The following is a 23310-nucleotide window of genomic DNA, read 5'->3' on the forward strand; positions in this document are numbered from 1 at the left end:
CATCAACTTCTTAACATATAATAGTCCAGCTAGGATTTTTACCATCAGAATTTCAATAGTATACAAAACCTTTGCTCCTACAGAGCCTTACTACTTATGCTCTTACTGCTACAAATTAAATCTTTATACCTTGTGTGTCCAATAACATACATTTCTAATTATTGCTTTATACATTTATGTTTTAAATTAGGTAGGAGAAAAAAATTCACACAAAAAATACATTGTGCTATATTTATTTCTCTCTTTATATTAATCTCTATAGTTACCTTTATCAGAGCTCTTTATTTCTTTATGTGGATGAAAGTCACTGTCTAGTTTCCTCTCCTTTTAGCCTGAAGACCATTCTTCAGTATTTCTTTTAGGTCAGATATACTATCTGGGAATATTTTAATTTCTCCTTTTGAAGCATAGTTTTGCTGAATATAGAATTCTGACTGACACTTTTTTTTTCTTTTTCCTTTAGCACTTATAACATATGGTTTCTGGCCTTTCTGCTTTCAAACCTCCCTGGCTTTGACTAAAAATCAACTATTTATCACAATGAGAATCTCTGCAAATGATGAGTTGCTTCTCTCTTGTTGCTTTCAATATTTCCTTTGTGTTTAACCGCCCGCAGTTTGATGAAGTATCTAGGTGTCTTTGGCTGCTAGGGCTGCCATAGCAAAATGTTATAGTCTGGTGGCTTAAACAGCAATAATTACTTGTTCACATTTTGGAGGCTAGAAGTCCAATATCCAGGTATCAGCATAGTCAGTTTCTGTTGAGAACTCTGTTCCCAGGCTGTAGGTGGCCACCTAGCCACTGTTCTCACCTGGTGGGAAAAGACACACAAGTTCCCACCCTCATGACCTCATCTCATGCTTATTCTCTTTCAAAAGCCCCATTTCCAAATACCATCACATTGGGGATTACAGCTTCAAAACATGAAGTACTTGAGGCCCGATGTACGAAATGCGTGCAAGGAGCTCGACCCTTGTGCCCCAGCTGCCTCGGCCCCTCGCGGCCCCACAGTTCTGCCCACGGGTCGTGCTGGAAGGTCATTCCACTGTCCAGTCTAATTAGCATATTAGCTCTTTATTATTATAGATGGGCATACACTAATCAGTCCATAATTCTAGCTTATTTGGAGTTCATTGAGCTTTCTGTATGTGTAGATTCATTATTTTCATTGAATTTGGGAAGTTTTCCCCATTCTTTTCCAAATGGTTTCTCTGCTCCTTTCTCACTTCTCTCAACCTGGGACTCTCATTACGCATTGGTGCCCCACACATCTCTAAGGTGCTGTTCATTTTTCTTTATTTTTTTTCTGCTTTTCAGAATGGATCATTTCAGTTGACTTTGCATTCACTGATTCTTTCTTCTGCTCAAATAACTTTTGGTTCTTCTGCTCTCTTCTGCTGAGCCCCTTTTGTGAATTGTTCATTTCAGTGATTCTACTTTTCAAACTCAGAATTCATATCAGGTCCTTTCTTAAGAAAATAATTTTTCTCATTATTGATATTTCTGTTTGGTATGATATTGTTTTCAGACTTTTCTTTTGTTCTTTATATATGATGTTCCTAAACTCTTTGTGCATATTTAAATAGCTGATTTAAACAATTTTTTCTAGAAAATCCAACAATTGGGCTTCCTTTGAGATATTTTCTAATGATTGATTTTACTCTTGTGTATGGGTCCTACTTTGTTTCTTTGAATCTGTCATTCAATTTATTATTGAAAAATGAATATTTTCAATAGCATGATGTGTGAATTTTGGAAATGAACATTTTTTTCCTCCAGGTTTTGTTGTTGCTGCCAGTTACAGTTATATTGTTTTTTGTTTGTTTAATGAATTTTCTGAAGTAATTTGGTAAAGTCTGTATTGCTTGTCATGTGTAGCCACTGATGTCTTTTCTCTGCATGAGTAGTCTATCTAATTTTGAAGAATGACTTTCTTAAATTTCTGGAACCAGTACATGTCCCAGTATATGCTAAGGGGCTCTCTATGTTAGGGCAAGCCTTTGACCCTGAACCATGTAGCTGACAACCATTTCCTAACCTTTACTTCCTATCTTTGTAGGGTCTGGAGGCCAGTTGGAAGTGAGACTTCGGGCTTTCGTAGGCCTTCACTGAGCATGCCCACATCAACATGTCAGAGCCTTTCAATACCCAATGGACATCTCATTCCATAGTTCTTACTTTTCAGCTTTTGTGTAGCCTGAGTCACATATTGACTCAAATGTTACCCACTGTCTTAGGCAGCTGCAATGGGAAAACTTTTCTTTTTTTTTTATAATTGCTTTCCATAAATTCTCCCGGGAAGAAGGCTTTCACACTGGGTGAGCTCTGAGTCATGGCGACTTCAGACAGCCTGCTACATGGGATCTCCCAGAGCACCACCAGACAGGCGAAAGAATACGGCCGCACTTTGGTACCCGGGCTTTGAAAGCTTCCAGTTTCATTCTCTTCTCTCTCATGCCTACCAGGCTGTACTAATAATGTGGGCTGTGATTTTCCAAGGCTACTGCAGAGCAACACCGGAGGAGGTGGAACTAGTGCCAGTTAAAACACCATACATTTTCCTGTTCTTTCCAAGATGCAGGTTTTTTTTCTTTAATGCATGCTCACAGGGTTGTTGTAAGCCTTTGATGAGTGCCCAGTGATTTGGGGAAGTTGATTCTGACCATTTTTTTTTTTTGCCACTTTTTTCCATTGCTTTTAGGAAGAGCATCTTTTCAGAGGTCCTCACTCTGCCATTTTGGTTGATGCCACCTCCATACACTGCGTTTGAATAGTACAGTTGAAGCTTCCTGCCCAAGTGTGTGGCCTTAGGCTGGCAGTTAGCTCAGGGTCCCTCTAAAGGAGCAAGCAGACTGGTAGGACACTGCTCACTGAACAATGCGGGGCAGTTGGCCAACCATCGTCCACTTTCCTGGTTGCGAAATGGCGCTGAACTAATTAGCTGCTCTGAGTCACTCTTTGAGGTCCTGTGTTTCCTAAGGAATTCTTACACTTTTTTAAAAAAGTGTCTTTATTGGTTAAGGTATTACAAATGTGTCCTCATCCCCCCATTAATCCCCAACCTCCCCCCCCCCCACACACACACACTCATACTCTCATCCCCCTGTTGTCCGTGTCCATTGGTTTGGCTTATATGCATGCATACAAGTCCTTTGGTTGATCTCTTCCCCTTACCCTCTCCCTCCCCTACTTTCCCTCTGGGGATTGATAGCCTGATCGCTAATTCTCAGTCTTTGGATCTGTCCCTGTTCATCAGTCTATGTTGTTCTCTATATTCCACAAATGAGTGAGATCATGTGGTATTTAGGAATTCTTAAACTTTAAGTAAAACAGTAAAGAAGCCTCAATTGACATCAAAAGGAGGTTCCCAAATGAAGAAATAGTGAACAGTTATTATGACTGAAGTTGAAATATTATCATTCACATTGCTAAAAACATGTCACCCGTATTGGGATGAATTTTCCCCTTAGTAAAAGCACATTTAGACAACACATGGCACTGCCACATTTTTGGTTTTGATACATTTGTAACATCTGTGAGTGTGGCAAAGAATTGCCACTCAAGAATTAATATAATACTCAGAATATAGATCAAGCTATGTGGAGCCCCAGAGCAGGCTGGTAATTTGGTGCCACTTAAGCAGATAGTCTTTGAATGTTTTCCAGTATTTATTTGGTGGATATAGGAGAAATTGATTTTCTGTTTATAAAATATTTACTTCTTTATTCTCATAAAAAATTAAAAATAATGATATTTTAATTAACTTAGAAGATGAAAATTTCTTATTTTAATCAGCATTTAAACTTGGATACTTCAAAATTACATCAGTCAATAGATTAATATTAATGTACTAGAGGCCTGGTGCACCAGTGGGGTCCCTTAGCCGGGCCTGTGGGATCAGGCCGAAACTGGCTCTCAGTCTGAGGGGCCCCGGATTGCGAGAGGGTGCAGGCCAGGCCGAGGGACCCCACTCGTGCACGATCAGGGCTGGGGAGGGACGCGGGAATTTGGCCAGCCAGGGAGGGACCGCAGTAGGGCTCTAGGGCATGTCTCACTCAGTCCTGATCGGCTAGACCCCAGCAGCAAGCTAACCTACCAGTCCGAGTGTCTTCCCCCTGGTGGTCAGTGCATGTCATAGCAACTGGTCGACTGTTAGATTATCTGCCCCCTGGTGGTCAGTGCACATCATAGGGCAGTGATGGTGAACCTATGACACGCCTGTCAGAGGTGACACGCGAACTCATATTTTTGGTTGATTTTTCTTTGTTAAATGGCATTTAAATATATAAAATAAATATCAAAAATATAAATCTTTGTTTTACTATGGTTACAAATATCAAAAAATTTCTATATGTGACACGGCACCAGAGTTAACTTAGGGTTTTTCAAAATGCTGACATGCCGAGCTCAAAAGGTTCGCCATCACTGTCACAGGGAGTGGTTGAGCAGCCTTAGCATATCATCATTAGCATATTACGCTTTGATTGGTTGAATGGATGGCCAGACACTTAGCATAATAGGCTTTTATTATATAGGATTGATGTAGTTACCAAAATATATTTAGGTCATTTGCTATTATAATGCTAGGTGATGATATAGTAGAGATATTTAATAATTCAAGTATTTAATAGAACCTCACCTAGGTTGTAAAAAGATAATTTGTAATAATTTGAAAAATATGTTATATTACATATATATGTATATATTTTTATTCTAGGTTAGAAATTATTGGAATTTTAAATACAATATTGTTCTTTTTGTCTCAAGGAATACCCTATCCAGATTGAAAGAAAACAATAAAGTAATGTATTAAAAAAATGACAGGTGATATTAAGATTGCATATTCCTATATTCATCAACAGACTGGGACCTTTGATTCCAGAAGGAAGGTGCTATAGAAGTATAGCACATACAAGTATGCACAGTACTTATACCTAATAGTGATAATAAAAACTATATTGCTAGTCATATATTTACTCTATGTTTATTGTTATTTTAGAGCACACTCTTTATACTTATAAAAAAGTTTGTTCTAATACCATATGCTGCTATGCAGACAGTAGCTTCATACATCTCGTGTTTACCACGTCATTTTCTTGATTGCATCATTCGCTCTTGTGCTCGCTTTAATCCTGAGTTGTTTGGTGCAGTGACATGCTGTAGAGGCTTATAGCCCTGAAACAACAGGCTATATACCCTGTGGCCTCGGTGTGTAGTAGGCATCCCATCTAGGTTCCTGTAAGTCACTCTGTGATGTTCGCGCAATGACAGAATTGGTCAATGATACATTTTTTGGAATGTATCCTAGTCTTTAAGTGGCACATGCTGTACATTTGCCTTTACTCAGTATGGGCAAAAAGGGACCAAATTTGGTATTAGAGGGCATGAGTAATATTCTTAGGGAGATAGGAGATTTCTGCTGTTGTAGAAATAGTTTGGCAGTTTTGGAGATGATTAATGACATATTGTTTTTATTAATCCCCTACTTACAGCACATCAAATTTAAAATGGAATTCTTTAGAAAAATCACCTTGGGAAATAACTGCCTTATAGCGTTGAGTATATCAGTGCACAGACACCAGGGCCCCATCTGGTAGGGCTTCCGTTTGCATTTTAAGGCTTACGCAGAATCTCAAAACGCTCTTTCAAAAATCCTTTGTTTTAGGATCCAAGTGTCCTTGGTTCCCAAATGTATGCATGTACACATATGTAAAGATTGCCTTAAAATTTCTTAAGTAAACTATTAAACCTAATTTTAATGGACAAATACTTTTTGTTTCTCCATGTATGTCCCCCAGTTAAATATTACCTTTGCCAAATGCGCTAGGAAGTCAGCATTTAGCGATACACTGACTAATCAAGCATCTCCAAATGTGTTTGGAAAAATCAATGATACAGTGTATACTCAGCAATACATATGTTGCTTATGATTTGTGTTCAAATTGTGTGGCTCCTATTAAAAAGATAATAATAAAAGCTTTTATCATGGAAAGTCCTGGCTATCGCAACCGAATATTAATTGTTGTCCGAGAAGGGGACGGATCCACATTGTAAACACTGGAAAATCTGTCCTAAAAATTTTCAACTGGAGAATGAGCAGCAGTTTCTCTGGCTTTCCCTTTGTTTACATCCGAACAACAGCCTTTCCTTCTTTCAAAATCGGGGCGCATTTTGATGCTTTTGAAAGCAAGGCGGCAGCCCCCACGGGCTCCGCTGCCAGGAGCGACGCCCTTCTCTGCCTGAGCTGGTTTTGCTCCAGTCAATAAACACCCACCGGGTTCGGTTCCTTCAGGCTCTGAGCAAAACCAGCTTCCGAATGCAATTCTGAACTGCCCGCTAGGGGCGCCTCTGCCGGACAGGGTTTAGCTGGCTGGGGTGGCAGGACCCGCTGCTGATACCTGCACCCCAGGCCCTTCTGTCTCCCCTGGGAAGCCTGGGTCCTCTGAGCCCCTGGCTGCACTGGCCGCTTCCTCCTCCGAGGAGCTGCCGGCCCCTCCACCCTGCGCGCCAGGGAGGGGCGGAGAGAAGGGCAGGGAGAGGACCCGGTGGGTGTCCTAGCCCTCGGGGGTCACTCCAGGTGGGCGAGAAGTGCCGCCCAGTGGGTAGGGACGTAGAGGGAGTGAGGAACTGATTCCCATCCAGCGGGGTCTCCTGGCCTCGGCCTCGCTTCAAGGTGGGGATGGGTTGGGGCCTTGGCCTGCCTCCTGCAGGCGTTGACGTTGCCAGGGCAACTGTGCGGTTGGCCAGGGACACGGGAGGCTGAGCGCGTGGAGGGGCTGGCGTGGGGCGTGTGGGTGGAGGACCAGCCCAGAGCCAGCGCCAGGTAGTGAGGTCTGGAGGCGGTGGGGCTGGGGTACAGGGCCCCTTTCCCCCCTCCACCCCTCCTGGGTTGTCATGGAGACGCTGGGGCAGCCTTGCCTGCACCCGCTGCTCCTGCAGGCGCTGGAGTAGAAACAGCAACCAGAGCCCTTCTGCCCCAGCGGCTCCTCCAGGAGCCCCAACCCAGCAGCTGCCGCCTGTCGCCTCCCACAAACAGGAAATGAGAGGGCAGGTGTCCAGAAGTCACCCCGGGTCCCCTCCGCCGCCCCCCCCCCCCCCCCCCCGCAAACGCCTTTGTTTGCTCGGCTTTCCACCCAGATTTCTCTGTCTCTGTGCCTGTCTTCCACTCACCGCGGAGGAGGATGGAAACGTAGGGCTCCCTTTACACTGTGTCTGCCACAGGCTGCCCTGTTAGCAAGCAGCTCACTAGCTCCGCAGGACACTGTCCTGCCCAGATCTAAGGCCCACAGAAAGAGAATTCCCAGTTGTGTGTCCTTTTCATCACAGAAAACGCATGGAATTCCTGTTTTCACTTAGAGGATATGGATACTCTTTGTAGGAATGTCCTCTTGATGGAATGAGCTGCTTTCTGACAAATGTGGAAGTCAGATGTGTTGGAATATCTGGGGACATAATAGAGAAAAAAACGGGCTGCTCAGAAGCCTGGTCCTTGTTTCTGTGTGTGTGTGTGTCTGTGTCCCCAACTCTATATGCCAATCCAGTGCTTAAATCTCTTTTTTTCTGGGCTCTGTTTCTTCCATGTTTGAGAGCCATTTTTGGCTTTGCAAAGGGGGTTATTTTAGCCTGGGTCAGCCTTGGAACTGGGGTGGGAGGGTGTAGCCTAGAATACTGACACTTAGCTCAGGTTCAAGATTAAGTGCACGATGCATCTCTCCTGACTACAGACATGAATGCACTTAGCAGGAAGGACTGCCCGATTAGAGCAGGTTGAGGCTTCTGTGACCTTGAGTTGCCGGCCCTACAGGCAGGCTCTGTGAACCGCTGTTGGTCACAGCCCCTTGCTTCTCAGTTTCTGCCTGCTTACTGTGGCTACGGCCCGGCTCTCATTCTCTGAAAGCTCCCTGTGGCTTTTGCTACTGATAATCATGAGTTTCCTTCCATAGTTCTGCAATTTTGAATAGACCAGCCTTTTCAGCTGACTTTAATACTATGTCTTTAGAAAGTCCCAACAATTCAGGACAACAATTTCTTTCCTAAAGCTGATGGGTGAGATAGGTAATAATTTGGGTTTTCCCCACACCTTCCGTGTCATGGGGTTTTCAAAACCACCGGGAGAGTTTTATACCGTCCAAGCACCAGGGAAAGCTCTGAATGCGAGACATGCTTGTCTTCGGTGTCCTATCACTTGGCTGCAGCCTCTTCCAGAGGTTTCCGGGGTTCCCCGGGCATGGAATCTGGTTCTCCCTTTCACCTGTCATCCCACTGCTAAGAATTGGACCCTCTTGACCTAACCTGTCCTTTTCCTTGAAAATCTCCCCATCTCTCCTGGCACTTCTCTGCCCTCTTCGAAGGTCTTTCTCAGTCTTTCACTTTTTCCTTTTCCTTTTTATTAAAATTTTATTATTGTATATTGCTTTTCTGTCATATCCATCTTACATATTTTCATGGGCCTTCTCATTCCCATCCAGAGCTTCATACGCCCTGTCATTCTCTTGTCTCTTTAGTCTGTGTTATCTTGTGCAGACTTTGCTTGAACTCTAGGCCCCTATTTCTAGCTACTTCGTGGACCTTAATACTTGTCTTTCCAGTAGGCATCTTCAGTTCAACCCACCCCGGACTGAACCATGTTCCTTCCCAGTTTCTTATTCTGTTCTGACTTTCCCTCTCCATGATAGTTACATGATCGCTGACAAGGAGCATGCAGACAACCATGGATAAGCTGGTGCTAGGATCAAGCTGCCTTGATTCATAGCCAAGCTCCACAACTTGCTAGTGGTGTCATTTGGGACATTGCTGAACCTTTCTGCTCTTCTTGGCACTTTGCAGGAGTTAAATAGCGCACATGTTACACAGTACATGTAAGCGCTCGATAGATGTTAGAAGATGTTGGTTATGATGGGGGTCTTGAGATCTCACCGACAGGATTTTTTAAAAAATATATTTTATTGATTTTTTACAGAGAGGAAGGGAGAGGGATAGAGAGTTAGAAACATCAATGAGAGAGAAACATCAATCAGCTGCCTCCTGCACGCCCCCTACTGGGGATGTGCCCGCAACCAAGGTACATGCCCTTGACCAGAATCAAACCTGGGACCTTTCAGTCCGCAGGCCTACGCTCTATCCACTGAGGCAAACTGGTCAGGGCCCCCTGACAGGATTTTTATGGAGCCACTTGGGGGAAGTTCCGCAGCCTTTACTTCTAACAGACAGGAAGTCTAAGAACCAGAGGAGGAAGGGCATACGCTCACCTTCAGGGTGGAGGACATTGGAAATGTTTCCGCCAACAGGCATTTTCGGCTGCTACTCCGTGAATATCTCTTCTTGGGAAACTCTCTTTGTGGAGAGAACGTCCTGTTCCTTGCTGATTGTTTTGAAACGGACTTTCCTTAAGCCTGCATTTTGTTATTTTAGCTTTCTTTTTCTGAGTGCTCGGAAAGAAAGATGGACATGGAATTGTGAATCATGGCTAGAATGATAGAATCCCTTTAGGTTGGGAAAAATTGGGCCTGGCTGCTGCGTGGTGGTCTCTTTCGTGTCCTGCGCATTCCAGAGTAAGCACTCCTCAGTAATTCCAAACTTACGTTTCTGTTGGTTCTCACCTCCCAATACCGACTGCCTGTTTTACCAAATATTACTGTCCTTGGTGAATGTGAAGCCTATTTTTCTACTCCTTGTCCCTTGTATCTTTGCACATGTCCTGTGTTTCTGTCAGGTCTGGCTAGTAAATGAAGCAGAGGCTCCCACTTGTCCGTCATATTCATTGTTTTCTCCCTCAGAGGAACAGGACCCTCTGACTCGCAGCGGGACACGGGACTGCATTTGGCCAGTTTGCGGACTGCGTTTGCTAGCGTTCCTTGCCTCTCGGTGTGGTCCAGTGATTGAGGGTGGACCTTAAGCATGATGAGCACAACTTATTTCCTGCACGTTCTCACTTCTACTTCTCGATGGGAAATAGTGAAGTCTGGAGAGGCCTGGGCAGTCATGTGTTTCTGACAGCAGAGCTACGCCCCGCCCACTGGACTGTTAGATGACAGATAAATGCATTTCCATCTACATATCTTGAGGTCCTTTTATTACGATACAGTCTCTGTCTTAACACAGTATTTTGTAAACATTATGACTCGTGTCTGTGGTGGTATTTCATTTTTTAATTTGCAATTTCCTGATGACATATTAGTAGAACATCTTTTCACATACTTGATTTCCATTTGTACATCTTCAGTGAGATATCTGTTCAGATATTTTGACCGTTTTGTAATCAGACTTTTGTTTTCTTATTGTAGGATTTTAAGACTTTGTATATTTTGGATAATAATTTTTTATCAGGTATATCTTTGGGCAAATATTTTCTCCCCATGTGTGACTTATTTTTTCAATCTCTTGACCATGTCTCTTACAGAGCAGAACTTTTTAATTATAATGAAGTCCAGCCTACGAATTATTTTTTTTCGTCCATAGTACCCTCACTGTTGTACCAAAAAAAAAAAAAAAAATCATTGTCATGCCCAAGTTCATCGAGGTATTTTTCCTGTATTCTAGGAGTTTTTATCATTTGGAATTTTTACATTTAGGGCTATGCTCCATTTTGAATCACTCTTTATGAAGAGTGTAGCTCTGTGTCTAGATTCTTTCTCTTTCTGTTACATGTAGATGTCTATTTTCCCAGCGCCAGTTGCTGAAAAGACTGTCTTTATACATTTTATTGCCTTTGCCCCTTTGTAAAGACCAGTTTATGTTTATGTGGGTCTGTCTATTCATGTACTTCATTTTCTGTTGCATTGATCTTTTCATCTGTTCTTTTGTCTGTTTGACACTGTCTTGGTTACAGTAGCTTTTAGTGAACCTTGAGGTTGGGTAGTGTCAATCCTCTCACTTTGCTCTTCTCCTTTAATATCGTGTTGGCTTTTCTGGGTGCCCTTTACTTTTTCTTTAGGGAACTATCACCAGAACGCTGTCTCTTTATGTCAGAGGCTTAGTCAGGCATTAGGAGGACACACATTATCCTATATAATAAAAGCCTAATATGGTAAGTGTCCGGTCATCCGTTCAACCAATCAAAGTGTAATATGCTAATGATATGCTAAGGCCGCTCAACCGCTTGCTATGACGTGCACTGGCCACCAGGGGGCAGACAGTAGACTGGTCGATCATTTGCTACAATGTGCACTGACCACCAGGGGGCAGACACTCCAACAGGTAGGTTAGCTTGCTGCTGGGGTCCGGCCGATCAGGACTGTGTGAGACGGGCCGGACACGCCCTGGAGCCCTCCCAAGGTCCCTCCCTGGCTGGCCAACCACCTGCGTCCCTCCCTGGCCCCAATTGTTCACTAGCAGGGTCCCTCAGTCTGGCCTGTGCCCTCTCACAATCTGGGACCCCTCGGGATGTCGGAGAGCCAGTTTGGGCCCAATCCCGCTCAACACAGGAGCTGCCCCCTGGTGGTCAGTGCGCTCCCACAGCGCTAAGGATGTCTGTCAGGGAGCAGGCTTATGCCATCAGTCGGACATCCCCTGAGGTCTCCAGAACTGTGAGAGGGCTGGGCTGGGCTGAGGGCCCCCCCCCCCCAAGTGCACTAATTTTGTGCACTGGGCCTCTAGTCTATAATAATAAAAGTGTAATATGCTAATTAGACCGGACGTCCTTCTGGGATGCAACCGGGGCTGCAGCGCGGGATCGAGGTAGCTGTCTCAGCTGCGATGCAAGGATCCAGGCAGCCATGACTGCAAAGGCCTACTCTTGCATGAATTTCGTACATCGGGCCTCTAGTAATAAAATAACAACTTACCTTTGTTGAGTGCTTACTAAATTCCATGCAAAGTTCCAGTAATCCTCAAATCAAGCCAAACAGATAAGTCTTATAACTATTTTCATATTTCCAATGAAAATAAATCCAAGGACCAAATAAATGTAATGGAATTGCCCAAGGAAACTTGGGAAGTGAATGATGGAATATGATAATTTACTTCAAAGAGGCATAATGTGGTCTCTCTTCCCAATACCTAGAAGCACGAGCCTACCGCTTGGCAAAGAGTTTGTACAAATTATCCAGGTTATAGAGACACACGTTATGTTCTAATTGGATGTTTACTGACCAAGTACTATACACCAAGGACTACTCTCGGTATTAGCATTTCTCAATCATTATCACTAAGCATCCTTTCCTGGTGAGCTCATTGTGCAGAGTAAGGATCTTACAGTGATGAGATCATTTAAAATACAAACTAGTCACCTTTTCCTCCCACAGTAGTGCCAAACTGGAATCAACCTAGATGCCCATCAACAGGAAAATGGACATATTGTGACTTAGCCATGCAATGGGACATTATTCAGATATAAAAAGCATGAAACTCTGATGCACACAAAAACATGAATAAGTCTCTAAATTATTACACTAAATGAAAAATGTGAGACACAGAAGTACACAAGTACATACTTTATAATCCCAGTACGTAAACGTTTGGAATATGCAAATACTGTCCTAGTGGTTGAAATCATCAGTCATTGCTTTGAAGGAGTTGACTAAGAAAGAATATGAAAGGATTATCTGGGATGATGGAAATGTGATTTGATACATTTACTTAAACTGGCTGAACAACATACTTAAGATCTGAGCATTTCGCTGTATACATTATAAAAAATAAACAAAAAAATATGTAATGCTAAAAATTGGAATGAGCAAAGGGAGGTAGAAGCACAGGGACATAAGTGAGTAACTTAGCTTTAAGGAGTCAGGGAATGCTTCATGGAAGACTGGACATGTGAGATGGGTTTTGAAGACTGAACAGGAATTTGCCAGTTGAAAGATATCCTAGGGCCAGTGGTTCTCAACCTTCTGGCCCTTTAAATACAATTCCTCATGTTGTGACCCAACCATAACATTATTTTCGTTGCTACTTCATAACTGTCATGTTGCTACTGTTATGAATCGTGATGTAAATATCTGATATGCAGGATGGTCTTAGGCGACCCCTGTGAAAGGGTCGTTCGACCTCCAAAGGGGTCGCGACCCATAGGTTGAGAACCGCTGTTCTAGGGGAAAAGCAGAGAACATTCATTTATTGATTTCTGATTTATCTACTCAAAAATTATGGCCCATTTATTTTCTGCTTGGTACAATTCTATGTTCTTGTGATGCAGCAGTGAAAAAGACAGATGCAGTTTTTGCCTGCAGAAAGCTTAGACTCAATGGGGAAGTCATAAGTTTTATGGAAATTTCATAAAAAATGTCAGGGAAAGTTGAGTTCGTTGTGATTAGAATGTGTTGGAATGATAAGAGATAAGGTGGGTAGTGGTAAGTAAATTGGAATCAGATCAAGAATATTTAAATGTATAATACATTAAGGAGTGTGAATTGTATCTTAGAGGTGTGAGAGTCTAGTACAAATTTATAAATCCTAAGTTGATGTAGTTACCATGTTTTTATTTTTGAATTACAGTTAACATTTAATATTATATTAGTTTCAGAGATAGTTATAATTTTCAAGGAAGATTATTTGGACTATCTGAGGACACATTGGAATAGAGAGAAATTAGTGGAAAAGTGGTAAAGAGAATGTTGTTCCCAAAGGTAAGCCAAGGTTGGCAGAAACTCAGTACATGTTCCAGCTCACATTTTTTAGCCCCTTGTAAGCATGCTAACCCATAAAAGCACTCTTCCTCACCAAGTCAAAACAAGACATAACACCACACACACATCAGCCAAAGTAGATTTGGCACATGCACTATATGTGATTTCTGGTGGAGGTTCCAAAGGTCATTTCCTGGGTTCATGAGTCAGGAGCCCAGTCGAAAAAGGGGAGAGAGTAGCTTGGAGAGCTAGCTCAAAGGTAGAATTATTTGATGACTGGATAAGAGACTGATTCAGACTTTGATAGTGTGACTCTAGGAGACAGTCACATTAATAATAATAATAGCAATAAATCATGGCACAGAATGCATTTAGATTCTCCGGGAAGTGTGATAGTTTTGACAAGATCTCACTTCCACATCTCATTCATTAATGTTCACATTTACTTCTCAGAGAAAGTCTACTGTGGCTCTTCTGATCAATTTAGAGTAAAGAACCTTTATTTCTAGGCTTTAATTCCTTGCCTTAGAATTAGGTCAATAATTTTTACTTTGTTGTCAAATGCACATAGCTCAGTTCTTACTCTCAGAGCTTTCCTAAAATTGTCTCTCCCTCCTCCCCCTCACTCCCCCTGGGATTATGACTCGCAAGATTGGTTTCTTAGCTGTAAAGGCTTTAAATTATTTTTTATCTCATTAGCATCTCCATCCAAATATACTCATGTATTATAGGCCATTGGCCATGAACACCATATGTCTTTTGACCTATGAATTTTGTTATCATTGAGTGTTCAATGAATATTAGCATCTCTAAAACTCATTTTTTATTTGCCTCGCTCTGGTTCTTAGTACTACGGGTGTAACTACTCTTTCAGCTAATGATTGTGTCTGTTCGCTACAGGAAAACGCGAGAAGATGCCTTTGTGCTGCTCAATCACAGCCAAATACTGCATTATCCCCAGTGATGACCAAAGGGGAGAGCTCAGTTGACTAAATCTTCAAATGAACCCTAAATTTACGTAAAAATAAATCTGTTTTCAGGGAGAGAAGATTCCTTTTTACCTTGCCCTTGTTTGCTCCATAAGCTGTTAATAGATGTTAGTGCGGTGAGATGGTGAAAAAGCAGGGGTGCCCGGTCGGCGTGGCCCAGGGGTTGAGCGTCCACCCATGAACCAGGATGTCACGGTTCGATTCCCTGTCAGGGCACATGCCCTGGTGCAAGCTCGATCCCCAGTGTGGGGCGTGGAGGAGGCAGCCCATCAATGATTCTCTCTCATCATTGATGTTTCTCTCTCTCTCTCTCTCTCTCTCTCTCCCTCTCCCGTCCTCTCTGAAGTCAATAAAAACATATTTAAGAAGAAAAGCAGGGAAGCAAGCAGCCTCAGTGACGCATGGTTAATCGGGACCTTGAAAGGGAAAGTGATTTGTGCTTCCAGGGCAGCAGCAGAGCAGGCGTGGAGGAGGCGGTGGAAGCCACTCCTGCCAGACAGCATCTGACAAGGGCAGCGCCGCGTGCAGCCTGAGCATATGGCCCGGCAGCGCTGCCCAGGCCTCTTTGTGCCGAAGGCAAGGGCTCCTAGGGACTCAGACTCTTGTTTGTGCTGAAGGAGAATGAATCTGCTCCGTAAACACTTGTAATTATCTTCTCAGTGAAGAAGCATAAACTTGGACCTCAATACTGTTTTCTTGGGTAAATCATCAATCTTGGAAAGAAGTGGAATTACATTTTCTCTAGTTGTGCAAATGAAATGCTGGTATAAAATTAATGCATTTTTGGGGGGTTGCCACTCAAAACACTTTTTTTTTTTAGGTTGAAGTATTATTTTAGGTTGAAATCCTTCATTTCTCTCTTTATGCTACTTTGTTCTATTTTCTTTCTTTTCCTAGAAATATTGTTTGTTTGAATTTTTACAAGTTATTTTGCTGTTTCCCTTTTTTTTAAAAAAATATGGTTCATAACAAACACTTTAGAAGATATTAAAGAATGCTGCAGATTAAAGGTTCATAATTTGGTTTACCAACGTGCTATTTTTATATAATTAGGGTGAATGTATTCAATGGTCCACACATATAATCAATAAAATCAAAGATTTATTTCAGCTCCACATTTTTACAAATTATTGCTTTACCAGATGTGTTGTTGTCGCTGTCTGTGTGTTTGTGAATATGTGAGTGAACTGAAGGCCTGGGGCCCAAATGGCAGGGTCTGCCCCTGAGGCTGAAAAGAGAGCTCGGGGCCACTGTGAGAATTGGCCCATTCTGCCCCAACACGGGGAACACGTCCATTTTCCTGTCCCTCTCACCTCACAGGGCAAACTGCTTCGGCCTGGAGCCTGGTGTGTGTCCCAGTGCAGGGCAGTGACTGAGAGAGTTACAAGTTACTCACATGCCCTGGTTCAGTGTGTGAAGCAACTTTCTGTGTTCACCGTGTGTTAAATACACTTTTTTTTTTTTTTTTTTTTTTTTTTTACTAATTTCGCGCTGCTTGTTCTGCTTCTGTTTCAGGATGGCGTAGGGGTGGACGAGAAGCTGTCCCTGCGGCGGGTGGCCGTGGTCGAAGATTTCTTCGACATCATCTACTCCATGCACGTGGAGACAGGGCCAAATGGAGAACAAATTCGGAAGCACGCTGGGCAGAAGAGAACTTACAAAGCGGTAAGTTGCGAAGGCGTGGCAGAAGGACAAGGCGTGCATTTTGAAATTTGGTATTAGGCATGCTCATTAAACGGGGTTAAAGAAGGATAACTATTCTATCTGCGACATAAATTAGACCATCTCCTGGTCACACCCAACATCTAAGCTATAATTTAATTATATTGCTGGCTCTGTTTTGGTCGTGTGTTCACCAAGTCTATTGTATATAATTTAAACCTGTCTCTAGGAGTCTCATATTGTATTCTTTAAATGTACATAATATGTGGGAGTCCCAGTCAAATATGTTATTTATTCACTGCATCACAATATGGCTGGAACTTTTGAATATTGGTACTACCTCTACAGTTTTAACACTCCTTCCCCTTCAAATCATATTAATATGTTTTGGTAGTTCCTCTTTAATGCTTATAATCACATGGATAAGAAAATTTTATGTACTCTTTAAATGTCTCCTTATATGAATACATTGTACCAAAGGGTATACATTTCTTATAGAATAGGTTATTAAAAGATATGTGTTATTTTTATAGATTTAATGCCCTGGGACATTTTTGAATGGAGATATATAAATAATGTTTATATCATAAATTATGTGAAAAGAAGTTTTAATTAACTGTTAGATTTTGAAATATATATTGTCAAGCTGGAGTTATATATTATTTCTAAAGGTCTAATTATTACTTACTGTTTGATCTAGACACTTTAATCTAGCTTTTTTAATTAAAAAGTTTATAAAATCATCTTAATATAGATATTTCATCCTTTCTAGGAAAATGGAACAGTAAGTTATTCTTTTCCAATATGAGCGAAATGTACGTCAGAGGTACTTTATCAGCAATCAGAAGAATATGCTTTTTTAGAATTCTTATTGAACTTTGCTTTTGGCTGCCTTTATATTAACTGTTTTCAGCTCTATTGATACACAATATCAGTCTGGATCCATTTTTTTTTCAGATACAGAAAAATGTGTGAAATGCTCAAAGTTTCAGATACAGGTACATATGTTTGAAAATTAGCTACTGAGCATAAGAAAGAGCTTCTTTTCCATAACTATTTTTTGCTATATTTCCAGGGTCATAGTGAACCCGTGTAGTTGAATAATAACCCCTAATACATGTTGTAGTTATCTCTCCTTCTCTATGGTTTTGTTTCTTGGCTGTTTGCAAACTGCATGGTTTGTGGGCAGGCACTATTATAAGTTTCCTCACATAATTCTGCCACATAAACTTTCTTTTGACTTACATATCTCAGGAGGTACTCTTATCATGACTAATAGCAGTGACCTATCTTCTTTAGGATATTTTTATGTCGACTAATATTTCTGCACATGCTCATTTCACCTGTCTCCTAAGCCAGGTTTTTATCTCTGGATGGTCATAGGAAAATAATTGTATATTGATCTACTAATGTCACTAACTGTGTACTCTTATGATAACCTATTTTCATGAAATAACTACCTGAACTTGATAGGACTCTGTAAGGTAGACCTACATCAGTTTAATTGTATTAAAAGAAAAGCTAACAAGAAAGGAGTGGTTTCATTGTCTGTAGGAGGGTGGCAGCCAAATCTGATTAGGTGCCAAAAGCAATTTAAAACAATTTAATCTTTCCAATGCACTAGATCGAGATCTTAAACTAAAGTGGGAACATGAGTCAGACCCAAATAACTCACCTTTGTTTTCTGGAATGAAATGTGAGAGTCTGATCCATTCCCATGTTGCATGCTAAACACTCTCAGCATATTGGTAAGCATGCTTTAACATACGTTATTTTGCATTAACATTATAAAGGCATTTTCTGCAATTTGGAGTAAGGATATCAACTTTTAAAGTCTAAGCAGCATCTAAAACATGATCTAATCCCTATTGAGAATATTCTTTTTGATGATCTTTCTCTTTCCCAAATTTATTGTTTATTTTCACATCTAAAGTGTTTTCAACCTTTTCCTAATATCATGAAGGTTCTTTTTGGCCTAACCAATTACCTTCTGGTATCTCTATAGAGAATCCTAAATAGGAAACATTTCCATTTTGTGGACTAATAACTCATCGTAGAAAAAAAAACAAACCTGCTGCAATACCAGCAAAATTGTGTACTTGACTCTGCAGTGAACTTAAGTCTAATGTTAAAAATTAATATAAGTGTTCAAGTAATGGAGCATAAAACTAAATGCAGTTTGAAATCAAGTGGTGTTGGGTCAGAGTTGAGTTCTCGATACTAATACTGGGATTGGCTAGTTATTAGTAGAATTAGCTAGATACCTATGGCAATTGTAATGGTTCCATTAAGTTTAAGATTTTTTTCTACTTCTAACTCATTAGCTCATAGAGCATGCATGATTATGTTTATTGACCTTTTTTTTCTTCCTTTTCCTACATGGCCAAGAAACCATACTTATACAACTAATCATTAAAGCGTCTCAGATTGTCTTAATAACATTATCAATAGATTTAGTGATCATTTTATTTACTTTGCCTTTTTTTGCAAATCTTTCTATGTTTTCACTCTGCAGGAAATGGTGGTTCTTTAATATCAGATTAACTTTGAATGCTATTTGTTTTTACCTATTTGCAGTATATCATTCCTTGAAATATCTAGGCATTCTATAACTTAAAGTTTATTGCAAATTGATTTGGCTGTAGATAAAATTGGAAAGTATATGTTCTATTACTCACGAGTTCTTTGAAAAACAAATCCACATAAAATGACACATTTTAGGAATATGTGAAGGCTATCATAGTTATTATTTTCAGACATTGTTGAATTTTAGTGTCTTAGGTACTTTCTCTGTATTCGTCACTGTCTCCTTATTAACTGTGATTGGTCCATTGAAATGTGTTTCTTTCGGGAGAGTAAACTCTGGATTTAACAGAGTGGAGATGAGGTGTGGATCATTCAATTGTTAGTATACATATATATTTGAAAATAAAATGCATTTTTGTGCAGAAAATTGAATGCCGGCACTTAAACTTTGGAGAGTCCCTTCAGAATGAATGATACAACATAATACAAAACAGTGTGGATGCTGTTTGTCTTCCCGTCTACCTCTTCTCAACGCGTCCTGAGCTCCCTTCAGGGAACGCACTGCTCCTCGAGGGAGGGCTTAACGCTTGTGTCCACCACAGGCCCAGCACAGCTGCCTTTCCAGGGTTTTATGTCAGGGTCCCTTGAAAGATTCAGTGTCAATGCTCTTTCATGAAAAAACAAACAGAAAACTAGAGTAACTGATGGAAATCCAGGAACTAAGGGGAAACGTTTGTGTTTTCCATAGAGAGGACAGTCTGCATATGTATGTGCATGTATGTAAACGCACACACACCCCTTGTAGTGTGATGCAATAAGCCTACATGCATTGTTCACATATGTAGCTGCCAGTAATTACATTCCTATAATTCCGAGTGGCTAGTGTGCACTAGAGCTAAAAGAAACTAGACTAGAACCCAGACCAACTCAGTTTCAAATGTCAAGTCTAGCACTTTCTACCTGTGTCTCTTTGGGCAAATTATTTGCTTTTTTCTCTCTTTCTGACTAGAGCAGCAGTTCTCAACCTGTGGGTCACAACCCCTTTGGGGGTCGAACAACCCTTTCACAGGGGTCGCCTAAGACCATCGGAAAACACATATGTAATTACATGTTGTTTTGTGATTAATCACTATGCTTTAATTATGTTCGATTTGTAACAATGAAAATACATCCTGCCTATCAGATATTTACATGACGATTCATAACTAGCAAAATTACAGTTATGAAGTAGCAACGAAAATAATTTTATGGTTGGGGGTCACCACCACATGAGGAACTGTATTAAAGGGTTGCGGCATTAGGAAGGTTGAGAACCACTGGTCTAGAGGGTGATAAGGGTATGTGTGGTGTGGTAAAATAAATGAGTTAAGATGTGTGAAGTGCTTGGCATCTGGTTAGCATTTGAATATTGTTACTTCTTTATCCAGTCACTACTCAAGTTCCAGGTAGAAGGACAAGCAGGACAATAGCACAGGGCTACCACGGCCCTAATTATATTGTGGACATAATTTCCTCTGCCTGCCCCCCCCCCCCCCCCCCCACACACACACACACACACTACTCACTCCCCTGTTGGGAGATACTAATGGCAATAACCTGTGCATGTTTCATGTGCATCCTGTAGGTGGCACTATCCCTGGAAGTCCACCCTGTAACTTTTAGCCAAGGTTTGCCTGGGCTGAAGAAAAACATAAAAGCAGGCAGAGACCCCAGTTAGGGGTTCTCTTGTAGGTTAGGTTTATGAGTGTTTTAATGATTTCGTTACACTTTTCCACAGGTTAATTCTGTTAAATAAATTTTCGGAAAAGTTTAAAACCTGGCTCTATTTAAATAATTTGTTTTCAATATTTATTGAATATTTCTTTCCAGATACATACTACAGAAAAATACTATCTCATGCAGAATTTCTATGTCCCTGTCTGAAAATTAAAAAGGGAAATCTTTATTTTATTACTTTATTCTATTTACTTGACCTTAAAAGTATATTAGTATCATTTTTGTCCTTTTAAAAAAATAAATCCCTATTGGTTCATCATCTCTACTGCTCAGTAGGATATTTTAACTTGCACTGGTTTCTGCTCACTTGTCATGTTAACATTCTCAGAATTCTTGTCAACATATAGGGAGATTAAATGACCAAAATTTGTAGCCATTTTGGTGTGAAAAAAAAATAGCACTAAACTATAATCCATGAGTTCCAAACCATTAATTTAACCTTTATTTTTACTTTTTTTTTTTTTTTTTTTTTTTTTGCTTAGGCCACAGTTTGCTGACATGTAAAATGAGAGGGTTATAGTTCAGTTTTCTTAAAACCAATGAGAATGTGTGTGGGGCCATCACTGTGCTGGGGACGCAGTGGAGATGGTAACCAATGTGAGTAGCAGGTTGGCACGAACAGTGCAGCAAATAAACAGACACGGGCACTGCCTTCTTAATGCAGATGGCGTTGTTCACTGCACTTTACGATTATAAGCTAGGGTGGCTTAAATCAATGACTGTTCTGGAGATCAAATAGAATAAAACCTTAAAATTATTCCAAATTTAAATGTGTTTAAGGACATTCTCTAATATTGAGCTCCATGATACTGTTATACATTAAGTCAGTGACTTAGAAGTATATTTTATAACTAGTTCATCTTGGAAAGTTTATGAGCATAAAACATTGCTCAATTACATATATATATATATATCACAGTACTTTTATATATGTCTTATGGTACAATTATAGATCTTTTATGGTGCTTTGGTGAGGTTCCTTTTGTTTGCTTTTCTTTTTTTATGGCTAGAGTAGATGTTAAAATACCATACAACCCCTGCTGGTGGGAGACGTGTCTGTTTTTCATGTCACTGTGTCAGCACACAGCTCAGCAGAAGACCAGTCTCGTAGTAGGGCCTCAGCAAGTACCTGCCGAAGGAGTCAGCCCTCGTCGCTGTCAGGCCTGCCTTGGTGATGCCAGCTCAGCAGGTGAAGAAGTTACCACGAATAGGGATAATGACACCGAGTGAGAGCTGTAGCCCAGGCCTGGAAAGGCCGGCACTGCACAGCTCACATTCACAGTGAGCAGTGAGAGGACTGAAGCCATTTCAGAGGCTCTGAATGAGGTACACAAATCATTTAACACAAGTGCGTCCTGTGTGCTCTTCAGGGAAAAAATTCCCCACATTGGTTTATTTTTATCAGATACACACCCATACCCGTGTATCCCACACACATATTTAGGTTTCACATAGGCAATTTCTAAATATCGAAGACAGCCATTACATTTAAACATAGTACACATAATATTCAATCCGCTTTTACGTTAGAATAGTCCCATTGTTTTTTTGTTTTGTTTTGTTTTAAATGCGCACCCAAGGATATTTTTCCCATTGATTTTTCAGAGAGAGTGGAAGGGAAGGGAGAAGCGGGGAGAGAGAAACATCCATGTGAGAGACACCGATTGGTTGCCTTCTGCACCCACCCCAACAGGGCGGGGATGAGCCTGCAACTCAGGTGCTTGCCCTTGACCGGGAGTCGATGCTGCGACCCTTCGGTGCTCAGGCCGAAGCACTAACCACTGAGTGACACTGGCCAGGGCCCACTGTTTTGATAACTAAAATAACATTATTCAAACGGATAAGTCAGGTGACTAAAACATCTCAGAAAGAAAAATACAAGTGGCATGGGGATTAGAGTATGAAGTAGCAACCCTAAAACAGAATGGTGTACTGCCATTGATCAAAATCGATTTGTTTCTCATATAGCGTAGTTAGAATTATGACAGGAGGGCACGAATCAGTGCAAAATGCTGTCTACTTAGAAGGTGGTCGTGGAGACCCTCAAAAGACATAAGAGCTCACCCAAACCAGCGTATCGTCACAAACCCCGTCATTGCTAGTTTTCATACTAAACAATAATATCCCAGTAAATAGGTGTATTCCCTGAAAGGGATGAACCTTGGAGAAACCTCATTAACTCCTCATGTCCAGCCTAGACATAAACTGCTACTTTAGTGCACCCTTGTGGTGAGAGTGAGCCAATGCAGCTTCTACAACCACTCAGGACATTTAATGCCTGTACCACTTGGATCCAGAGGTTTAGGTACTCCTGGGTGCGGTGACGGTGAAGTCAATAAAACCTTTTGAAGTCCCTCGAGGACGTGCCTGTGCGCACCTGTACAAGCACCTGGAAATGTGATTAACTGGGATAAGATGTAATAGGAAGAGCACCAGTGACATCAGCTGGACGAGGACTTAAGTCCTGAAAAGGAAAGTCCTATTAGGGATGACTTCGGCGTGGATTATTAGTAGGTTTGTTCTGGAGCTCAGAAATAATATATGTAACGTGTTGAACATAATAACTACTTCAAACCTGTATGAAGTTGTTCGTGGGGGCCAGATGCTATAAACAGCTTTTCAAAAATCACTGGCCATTGAAAAGTCAGGTTCTCTCTTTGTGTCACCTGTGCTCCTCCGTGACCTGTGGACGCCACCCACCCGTGACTTCATTCCTGACTTTCCCAGCATTGAGATCATTTACTAGCTTGATTAGTAGCAGTCTTAATCATTTCATAGTATGTAAAAAGAAA

The 23310-nt window shown here is 41.2% G+C and overlaps 1 protein-coding gene across 4 annotated transcripts in view; it reads left to right on the forward strand.

Annotated features, from left to right (window-relative positions):
• NOL4 (nucleolar protein 4) overlaps positions 1–23310 on the forward strand; it is a 216999-nt gene that overhangs the window by 24686 nt on the left and 169003 nt on the right. For 2 of the 4 annotated variants that reach the window (XM_059707375.1, XM_059707376.1), the window contains exon 2: positions 16070–16219. In XM_059707375.1, coding sequence (XP_059563358.1) covers positions 16070–16219 — 150 coding nt within the window. Of the gene's footprint in view, positions 1–16069; positions 16220–17151; positions 17215–23310 lie in introns of those variants that run through there. The other 2 variants (XM_059707378.1, XM_059707377.1) reach the window with 2 other exon arrangements.

This window comes from Myotis daubentonii, chromosome 8 (assembly GCF_963259705.1).
Source record: "Myotis daubentonii chromosome 8, mMyoDau2.1, whole genome shotgun sequence".
Taxonomy (NCBI): Eukaryota; Metazoa; Chordata; class Mammalia; order Chiroptera; family Vespertilionidae; genus Myotis; species Myotis daubentonii.